This window comes from Teleopsis dalmanni, chromosome 2, assembly GCF_002237135.1.
Source record: "Teleopsis dalmanni isolate 2A chromosome 2, ASM223713v2, whole genome shotgun sequence".
Lineage (NCBI taxonomy): Eukaryota > Metazoa > Arthropoda > Insecta > Diptera > Diopsidae > Teleopsis > Teleopsis dalmanni.
The window spans coordinates 53,888,987-53,900,125 of record NC_051847.1 but is presented as its reverse complement, the minus strand read 5'-3'; the positions used below and the strand labels follow the sequence as shown (position 1 = coordinate 53,900,125).

General features: G+C 29.1%; 1 protein-coding gene across 1 annotated transcript; it reads left to right on the top strand.

Annotated features, from left to right (window-relative positions):
- The first annotated feature begins 223 nt into the window (after positions 1–223).
- LOC119679530 (head-specific guanylate cyclase-like) lies at positions 224–5,289 on the top strand. The gene is made up of 8 exons (XM_038091933.1): positions 224–290; positions 2,511–2,683; positions 2,740–2,813; positions 2,879–3,119; positions 3,421–3,769; positions 3,847–4,031; positions 4,091–4,875; positions 4,957–5,289. Exons 2-8 carry the CDS (start codon positions 2,525–2,527, stop codon positions 5,150–5,152), a joined length of 1,989 nt encoding a protein of 662 aa, XP_037947861.1. The 5' UTR covers positions 224–290; positions 2,511–2,524; the 3' UTR covers positions 5,153–5,289.
- Positions 5,290–11,139: the final 5,850 nt, after the last annotated feature.

Sequence of the window (11,139 nt, the reverse complement as noted above, 5' to 3'; positions counted from 1 at the left end):
CAACAAGTTGTTTATATTTTGTGAATTTTTTTTATTTTTTATATATATACCCGGTGTATATTTTTGTTTTGTATACAAATTACTTGAAAAAAAGCATTGACGCTCACGAAAGCTTTCATAAAATAAAAAGCTGTTGATAGTTCGATTGTGCGTCAAAGTTTGTTTCCTCTTCAAAGGAAAAGCTTGAGTGCATCCTTTCGAAGGATACAAATTTTAGTTAGTATTTTTCTGTGCATTTGTGTGGTGTCTCCGACAGATTTTCATTCTAATTGAAATCAATCAATAAAAAGGTTATTAAAAAACTTTTTTTAATAGTTATAATAAAAATATAAAATTAATATTAATTTTAAGAAATATATAATAAAATAAAACTTAATTAACTTAAAAACAATAAGATTTGTGGTACAAAAACAGTAAAGATTTTCATATGAAAATTGTGTATCCCACAGTCCACAGTCCAGAATATTTTCGATTTAATTTGATGATTGCTATTAAAATTTAATTATATTCTTGTTTTTCATTAGCTTTTTTCTGTTAGATGACTTAAGTGAACAAAAATTAATTACATAAAGTGCTCCGTATCGATTTCGAATTAATTATTTTTATGTAACATTTTTATATAAGTGAAATACATACATAATTTCTTGAACAGTGCTTAAGAGCAATTTACTTTTTTCTTATTTCGAGTGACCATCAGGCAGAGGAAAGTACAAAAAGGTAACCCAATTTCTTCGTAAAATCTGCTCAAGAAGACCTCTCAGATATGCAACTTGTAAGGCCAAAAGAATGTTTAACCTTTCACTGTTATATATGGAAAACTATATTTATATCTGAAATTAATCTATGTAATAAAGAGTTAAATGTAAGAAAATTGAAAAACACAATTAAAAGTATACAAAAATCGTGGACATCATTTATCAAAATAATTAAGTCAATATTGACTTAATTGTAAAACGAATTGTAATTAAGGATGTCATATTGCTTATGAATTTTTCAATAAAATAAATTCATATCCATTACGAAGTAATTTTTTTTATTTCATTAAGACAGTCACTGCTCAAATTAAATAAGCTGTATAATTATAATTAATGAAGACAGAACTTAAAGCACCAGTTAACAATACAAAAAAGTAAAATAAAATATCATGAATAATGAAAACCAATAAAATGCTAATTAACAGCACTAAAAACACAAAACACTTCTGTATAAACGTTCTCAATAATGGAAAAAATATTGACTTTGCCGAAGTTCAGATATATTTTGTACTGATCTGTTAAAAATTATTTAACGAAACATTTTACAGTACAACACTCAGACATACAAGAAACATGGAAGAGGTCAAAATGGCGGCATTGTGCCCAAACACCACTTAAGCTTAAATAATAGTTCGTTGTGATATCAAATTTACTTTGTTCATACATAGAGCAGAACCATTTCCGAAAACATCGTAGTGGTCAACGTACAAACAAAGCTGAAAGGTACAACTTCTCAATCAAGTGAAAGCAAACCAATCTGAGAAGTCTATAAACTTGACCAAGTCCCTAATTTTATAGGATCAAAGCTCTGTCAGATTGGTAAAAACAAGCCTTAAAAATTTTGAATCTTTTTATAACTAATGATGGACACTGACACATGAGGTGTATAACAATTTTCATCTCCTCTGCAGAGCCACAATCGCGACAAAAGTTATTATAGAGAAGTCCCAGTCTCATAGAATGTCTTCAAAAGCCCTAGTGATCCGACAGCATCGATACTTAGTACTGAGCAAGTTAGTACTTAGTTAACTTAACCTTAGTTAGTTTTCTCATTAGTTTGGGTCATGTCTATCTGTTTAGCTATATTCAGATATTTTTGTTTGATTGTCTGCTTGGTTTTTGCATGTGGGATACCAATAACCGAGTAGTAAATGTCAAAGAGCAGAGTGTTTACCTCAGCAAGCTCGTCTGCCTTTCAGACAAAACGCAAAATATGTTAATATTTTACACATATTTATAATACTTAGATACTGTATAGATACTGTAAGAGTATCCGCAGCCTATATGTGGAGTTTTGATATTTAATCAAGATTTTTTATATTTGATTTAGTGATTTTGATTTAGTTTTCTTTCTCTTTATTAGATTTAACTAATAAAAAATGTGGTGAATCTTCAATATAAAAACTGTAGGATAAAATTTTGCTAACCAGTTGGTTGGTCCCTGGTATTCTGTCAATATATATTCTTTGTATAAATCAAATAATCTTTTCTCTATGCAAAATCAAACAAGCCATATTATACGTATTATAATAGATTTCAAAATATATAATAGCAATGTGATTTAAGTGTGAAATTGAATGCCAAAAAATAGATTTGAGTACTTTGATACTATTTACTTGACGTTATGTAAAGTAATGCTCGTTCTGCATTCCTTTACAGTGCCACAATAATAATATGTACATAAATTGTATCCTATGTTGTTTATATCAGCGTTAATTATTTAGTCGAAATTTAGAATTTATGTTTATTCCTTAGAGTTTTATTGAGTCATGGCTTGCCCATTTTTTCGTCGGGCCGACTCTTTGCAACGACAAGCATCTGTCGTTACAGAAACTCCAACTTGGACTCTAGATGAAGAAGATATACCAGATGATGCTTTAACGTTAACGCATCTACAAATGGCAATCCAACTACTCACAGCACCTTCGGTAATTTTAAGATCAGAAATTTAATATGAAATATAATAGAACTCTAATATTTCCAGAATGAAGATCTCAACTCTGCTGTCAATGCACTCGTATCGAAATATAAAAAAAATTGGCCAAATATTTCGAAGCTGTAAGTATTGCAATAAAAATAAGTATTTCCTATAAAGATTTAAAATAATTATTTTTTAATAATAGTAAAATTGATATGGAGACCCTAAAGAGCATACCAAACTATGATTATTTATCAGACATACAAGAAATATTACTTGAAATGGATGAATCTAGTGCCAGTGAAATATTGGTATTACTCGGTGAAGAATTAATCTCATCGTGCTGTACAGGCATCATAGAGCGTGCATTTCGTTGTCTCGGTACCGATTTGCAAGAGTTTCTTGGTTCTTTGGATGGAGTGTATGATGTACTTAAGTTGCAAGAGGTAAATCAATTTAAGAAAGACATATCAATGAGATATACATAGATATAACTATTTATGTATGTACAATAAAAAGTAAATATATAACAATATTGTCTGTGGTGTCGCAAGAATAACTGGTTTCAGGGGCATCATAGTTTTGTGGTGCTTTTCACGAGAAAAGCTTATTAAAAATTAATATAGAATATACTACTCTTGAGAACCATTCGGCGCACTTTCCCGAGTGTCATTCGAGACACGATAGACTCCTTCTTTGTTACATTACTTAAAGATGTAGTTATAAAAAAATTCAAATATTTCTTAGGAAGATGTGACCGACACTGGATTTGTTTGTGCTGGCGATGGTGAACTTATATTTACTTCTGAACGACCAGTCATCGCTTGGTTATTGTTGGGCTCTCTCAAAGCACTTACAAAAATGCTCTATAATGTACAGGTTAATATCAAAATCGAGCCAGTTGAAAGTGATGCCCGGCGCTATCGCTATCTATTCTCTACAGGCAGAGAATCATTGAAATCAAACGAATTAATAAAAGCGGAACCACGTAATAACTCGTCAAATGCCGCAGATATGTCAATGAATTCAGGAACATTTTGTAAAGCATTTCCTTGGCATTTCATAATGAATGAAAACCTGGAACTGGTGCAACTAGGTGTGTTGATAATTCCGAAATACATATATAATAAAAATTGGTACAGTCAGCTATTGACATTGTTTTTCTATAATCAGGTACTGGATTTAGTAAGTTATACAAACCATATATGGGAGACTATGGTTGTTTAGCTGCTACTTATTTTGATTTTAAACGTCCAAAAGGCTTAACCATGAAATTCCGTGATATAGTCAGACGTACCTATACTCCATTTTTAATTGCGCTTAAGAACCCTCCAAATGTTAAGGAATTTCCAGCAGAAGTACATTAAATTTTAATTTATTGCATTAAAATTTTTAAAGTAAAAATATTTTTTTAAAGGGTCTTGAAATTAAAGGTCAAATGGTACATTGTCCAGAATCGAATTCTCTTCTGTTTATTGGCTCACCTTTTCTTGATGGTTTAGAAGGTTTGACTTGCAATGGTCTCTTCATATCTGACATACCATTGCACGATGCAACTCGCGAAGTAATACTAGTTGGGGAGCAAGCTCGTGCTCAAGATGGTTTACGTCGTCGTATGGACAAGTTAAAGAGTTCGATTGAAGAAGGAAATGCTGCCGTTACTAAGGAGCGAAAGAAGAATGTCAGTTTACTGCATTTGATTTTTCCAGCTGAAATCGCCGAACGTTTGTGGCTCGGTGCCAGTATTGATGCCAAGACTTATCCAGATGTTACAATATTATTTAGTGACATTGTTGGTTTTACCAGTATTTGCTCACGTGCTACTCCTTTTATGGTTATCAGCATGTTGGAATTGCTTTATAAGGATTTCGATGAATTTTGCGACCTTTTCGATGTTTATAAAGTAGAAACCATTGGTGATGCTTACTGTGTTGCCAGCGGTTTACATCGCGCCTCTATTTATGATGCGCATAAAGTTGCATGGATGGCGCTCAAAATGATAGAGGCTTGCTCAAAACATATTACACATGATGGTGAGCAAATAAAAATGCGAATTGGTTTACACACTGGGACTGTTCTAGCTGGTGTTGTTGGTCGTAAGATGCCACGGTATTGTTTATTTGGACACAATGTAACAATTGCTAATAAATTTGAATCTGGAAGTGAGGCTTGTAAAATTAATGTTAGCCCAACAACTAAAGAGTAAGTTTTACATTTCTTATGGAAAGAAAAGAAACTTAACTAAATATTATTTTTATTGTTATTCATGATTTTTATTTGTAGATGGCTTATTAAACATCCAGGATTTTCATTTGACTTAACACCACGCGATCCAACGTGTTTGCCGAAAGAGTTTCCAAATACCGATAATGACACATGTTATTTTCTGGATGGATATCGACACCCAGACCTTGATGAAAATTTACCTCTCGTTTCGCATATTAGTGCTGCTATGAAAACTATATCTAACACAAATTAATTAGAAATACTTTCACCTTATTGGATCTATAACCTATAATTTATTCTGAAGATCAACTATTATCTGTTAAATGTATCTTAATATATATATACGAGTATTATATAATAGAATTATTTAAATAAGTAGTTCATTTCACCATCAAATACAAATCAAATGTATTGCACTTAACTTTACGAGTATGGTTAAAATTTCATCTTAGAAAAAATACTGATAACTCTATAAAACTCTAGAGCTCTCTATAAAATACATTCATTTTGAAATTACAGCTGTTAATAATAAATAATGTTTATAGTACAAATATTGTTTTATTTATACCAATATTTTTGGCATACAGTCAGTTTTTACATTGACTTAACGTTTCTTTATAAAATTGATTTCCACGTTAGTTTGCTGTTCAGAAATTCTTCGCAGTCAAGGTTCTTTTTTATACTATATATATTAATTAAAATATTTCAACTATCTTGGCTTAAACGGTTATGTTTGAAGGTTTAGTTGATTTGATCTTTATTCGCTTCATCCTTATAAATAGTTTTCCAAGATATATCTTTCAATACCAAATGGTTTAACAAGGATTACAAAGGTTAGCAACTCGCCTTTCGCAGCAAAATTTTTTTGAGGGCATCACAATGGGCAATATATGCCTCCGAGTGGAAGTGCTGACAGCGGTCAGCACACGCCTTCCGAACCTAACCTAACCTATGTCTTTCGATGCGCTCATTGACCTCATATCAAACTCTATCGTTATTTTAAAAATTTTTAAACACGCTTATTAGAGACTGTCCACAAATGTCATCTTATTCTTTTAAATAGTATTAATAAGATGGGCGTGTTCTAACAAAGACTAACTTCCCCCGAATTTGTATTGTTTAAGACCACCTTTGCACTGTAATATCTTTCTCAAGGGTCTTCCTTGCGACATAAAAGATAACTTCCAAGCGCACAAAATTGTAGTAGAGTAATATTCTTTATTTCCAATATAATATAACTATAAATAAACTTCTCATCACATTGTTTATCTATTTATCTATCTTCAGTATATATTTATACAACTATTCCATTCAATAGCAAAATTAATCAAAACTATTAAGAAAATCATTTCTCAATTTACTATTTTAAGTGGCGCTAACAAAGTTGATTAGAGTCCTTGGGAGAAATTTCATTATACAGACTACAATAATAACAGTAAAATTAAATCTGACACCAAGTAGATCAAAAAATTATTCAGTGTCAAAAAGCTTCCTGAAGTTACCCAATCTATGCACTAGAGTTAATCATCAATATATACGTTCAATACGCTCTCATTAAATCCATTAGTAACTTAACGACCAATTACACTGTATAGACTATAACAATTGTAATAGAAACCACAATGTGTGTAAATGCTCAACTAAATTGCAAATCTATTTGTGGATCGTATTCATGCAGATATCAATCATTTCCGATGAATTGGACTGGGCAAATGGCACTCCTAATTTAGAATCAAAACTGATTTCGTATCTGTATTTACTCAGATAGTCCAGCAATAATTAAAGCATTATTCTTCTGGAAGGATCTGCCATGCAACTCTGTGGGCCGGAGCCATATTGTGAATAAATTTGATCTACAACTAGGTCTCTGATTAAAAAATAGTTTTCAACCGAAAGAAGACGCTACTGATGCGACATTCCAGGTAATCGTCAGATTTAAGAGCAAGTTCATTCCAACACTTACGGTAAGGTATTCTTCTTCAGTAGAACAAAGTTGATGTTGCTGGTGGGATATTTAACAGACCACCATAGACTGCATTATCACCTTAACAAAATGAGTCTCTCCGAAGAGATAGATTGTCGACTCTGCCTAGATGCAGACGAGACTTTCAGTCACAGCCCAGTCGTGATTTGGGCCAGGAGGAAGTCACTGGGTTGAGAATTATTTTACCCTTCTGACATTAGGACGTCCTCTACTGCTGATATTTTGGCTTTTATTCGAAGAGCGGAATGTACCAGTTTTTTAAGATATCAATTTTCACGAGCTATACTTCATTCCTGATGTGGGTGTGAACTATATTTTTAAATTCGCTTTGTTAATTTATGGATACCGTCATTAACTGCTTTAATGACTTTAATCTGGTATAATAGTTTTAGACATACGTTCTTAAAATTTTAATGGCATTAGCATAAAATAAAGTGATCTTTCGTATGGTGAAGTACATTTTAGATTAGATTATATTATGCTGACAGACCAAAAAGGCCACGCGTAGACCATTAAGGTCCATTACGTTACCAGATCAGAGTCTTATTTTAGCGATTGTGTGCATTATTTAAGATGAGCGTTTTATTAGCGAATTTATATTTTCGCGAAGTACATTTTATTTATAGTTAATTCTAAAAGCATAAGGAAATTAACGGTCTACCTGATTGCGGAAATGGTTGTATTTGTATCTCGGATCACTTGTCATTTCAGATGACAAATTGCCACTCTCCCCTCCTTACTGAGATTTAACAAAAACTGTATCTATTTTGTTTATAGATACTGTTTTTTCTATATTATAATAATAATAATAAAAGTATAAACAAATTTTATTTTTAATTTTTATATTAGTTTTTTGTTTGTTTTTATTTCATAAAATCATAAATATGTTTCAAGGAATTCAATTAATTTATTTCTTTTATTATTTGGTTGTTCAATTCAGAGATTATTAGAATTTGAGCTGATTTATTGTAATATTTTTGAAGTGATTTTTTTTTTATTTTGCTTACATTTAATTTGAGTTTTGTTCTTTTCTTCATTGCAGATAAAAAGAAAATTTTGGTTAATATTATTTTTAGGATTTATAGGATTTATATTCTGTGTATTTTTATATTGCACAACATTTATCGGTTTACATTCCTTTTTCTACTTACAATTATATTTTAATAATATTATTAATAACAAAATATTTAAAAAAAAATTATTTTTGTTCGCAACTTATGATATAAACTAAGAAAAATACTTAATACTTATTAAAATTAAATTTAATTATTTATTTTGAAATTACTAACTAATTATTAAGCCATAAAATTTTATTTCGAAACGGTTTTGTATTTTAAAAATTTAATTTTTTTTTCAGTTTCTATAGAGTTTTTTCTTTTTTGGTAATATCACAGATTGCTCGAGATTTTTTGTTTTACTAAATGTTTAAATGTTTTTTCTTTTATTTCAATCAAAAATAATTACAATTTTTTTTGTAAAAAAAATAAACTACAGTTAAAACGTAATAAATTGAAAATTAAATATTTTTACAATTTCAATTATTTATTTATTTTTTCACAACGAAAGAATGGCACAACTACACAACGATATATATATATATTCCTATATTCGAATATAACAAAGACTATAGCCTTACTCAAGCAAACATCTTCGAAATGGATCTTAGGTTCATCAATGAATTTTTGTGAGTAAAAACTATTTATTTATGTTTTGTTGCCAATGAGAGAATAACAAATATCCTCATACATTCGTACGTCACAATATAGCAGAGACTACAGATTTCTCATTGCTTGGAGTTGTCAGGTCAGGTTCTCTATTGAGTTTTGATATAAATTGATTTATATGAAATTTTTTTTAAAAGTTAAAACCGGTAAAGAGATTATCCTCAAAGCTATTCGTATATCACAATAAGTGGAGACTATAGTCCTCTTTTTGCTTGGAGTTGAATGTCAAGTTCTCTATTGAATTTTGATATAAAAAGTTATATATTAAATTTTTATTTAAACGTTAAAATCGGTGAAAACCGATGAAGAGATTATCCTAAAAGCTATTAGTATATATTGCAATAAAGTAGAAACTTTGTAGTTTGTTTAAGTGTACAATTGGATCTTAGGTTCTCTAGTCAGTTATAGTATAAATTCTTATATAATATATATTTTCATACATATATAAGCATATATGTATATATGAATATATGTAGTCATCAAGTTTTCTGTTTGTTGTCAGTTGGCTCTTAGAATCTCTAGTCAGTTTAAGTATAAATTATTTAAAGTGTGAAAACTCTTTCTTTTTGTTTCTTATTTCTTCTTGAATATATATTCATAACTTTTAGATTCTCTAGTCAGTTTTATTATTTATTATATTAGATGCAAAATTTATTTCTTCATGAAGTCGCGACACACAGGTACGTAAAAAAAATCTATCTTCAATGAAGTAAAGAAATTAGGGCGAAATATCATCAGGAAAGATTTCGACAATTCATAGATGAGGAAGTCCTTAAATTGATATAAGTGTCATAAAATACGCATATTTAGCTCTTTAAACTAATGGTTAGACAAACTCAAAAATATTTTTCAGAATATATTGATACATTTTTTGTTTATAGTTATTCGATGCAAACAGCTCGTTGGTCAGATGTTTCTAATAACTGTAATAGGAAACGATTTTTTTTAATTGTAAATTCGGGTGATAAGATTTTTATAGCTATCATTATTTTACAATTCCATTTATGTATAGCATACTAATAAATATAGTTTTAACCGGAGTAAGTTCTTTCAGTATTAATAAGGGTAATGAGAATATTTTTCTAATCATAATTGTGTTACAGATCCATTGATGGTATGGTTTATATAGTACTCCTTGAACATAATCTTAAAACCAGTTTTTTCTTCCTGCATTAAGAAGATTGGTGTAATCATTTCCTAATCATAATTGTGTTACAGAACCATTGATGGTATGGTTTATATAGTACTCCTTGAACATAATCTTAAAACCAGTTTTTTCTTCCTACATTAAGAAGACTGGTGTGATCATTTCCTAAACATAATTGTATTACAAATCCATTGATAGTATGGTTGGTATATGTAGTACTCTTTGGACATAGTCTTAATTCCAGTTTTTTCTTCCTGTATTAAAAAGATTAGTGTGATAACTCTCTAATTATCATAACACATAATTATCATAACATGTTATAGATCCATTCGCAGTATGTATGTTGTTTATAGCGTTCTTTAAACATAGATATAAGCGGAATATAACGAATTGTTGGTGTCTGTTGTTGCCATGTTGTGGTATATTTGTTTTGTTCTCTAACAGAATGTGTAAATTGGTGCACCTTTAATTATTTTCGATTTTTAAGTGCATTTTTTTATTTAAATTTTTTTTAGTTTTTTTTTTTGTAATAAAACAAATTCATCTACACATACTTAGTATATTCTTATAAAGACTTTTTAAATGAATAGTATCAACTATTTGTTTTTTTTTATTTAAACATAAAAAAAAATATTATAGTTTGAATTTGTTATATACCTTATAAAATAATTTTAAATTTAATTTTTTTAAGTCCATACAGTTCTTTTGCCAAATTTTAGTTACAAAGTTTTAATTTCGAAAAATATCCTAAAACACTTTTTCTGTTTTAATTGTTTTATTTATATTTTGTATTCTAAACACTTTTTTTTAAATTTAGTTTTGATTTTCCACAGAATTATAATTTTAGTTTAATTTCAGTTCATTCAGTTTTATTTTCCAATTCGTACTGTCCAAATCACATAATTTTCTATATCTTATTCATTTATACCTTCCGTTACTCTCTCTTTCTCTCTTGTTAATACATATATCCTTTTTTTTGCTATGTACTAATTATTTTTTATATTTTTTCTTTGTTAAGCTAAAAACAATATTTAATACATTTAATTACAAGATTTGTTGAAATATTCTTTTTCATATTATTTACATAATACTAAGTTTTAATTTAACACATATTTCATTTCACATTAATATTACTAAGTTTTTTTTTCGCAAAGTCTTGGCAATCTTTAAACAATTTCTTAAGTATATTTAAAATTATTATATTATTTATAATATTACATTTTAGTTTTTGACTATATTTAGGGTTTCATTAAAATGGTAAATTTTTATTAAGCAATTATGGATGCAACTAAATACTGGAGGTTCATTTGGAAAGATCAGTTGAAAAGAAACGTTTCGTTTTTGCTTCAAGAGGCGATATGTACTGTTTCTATTGAAAAGTATTT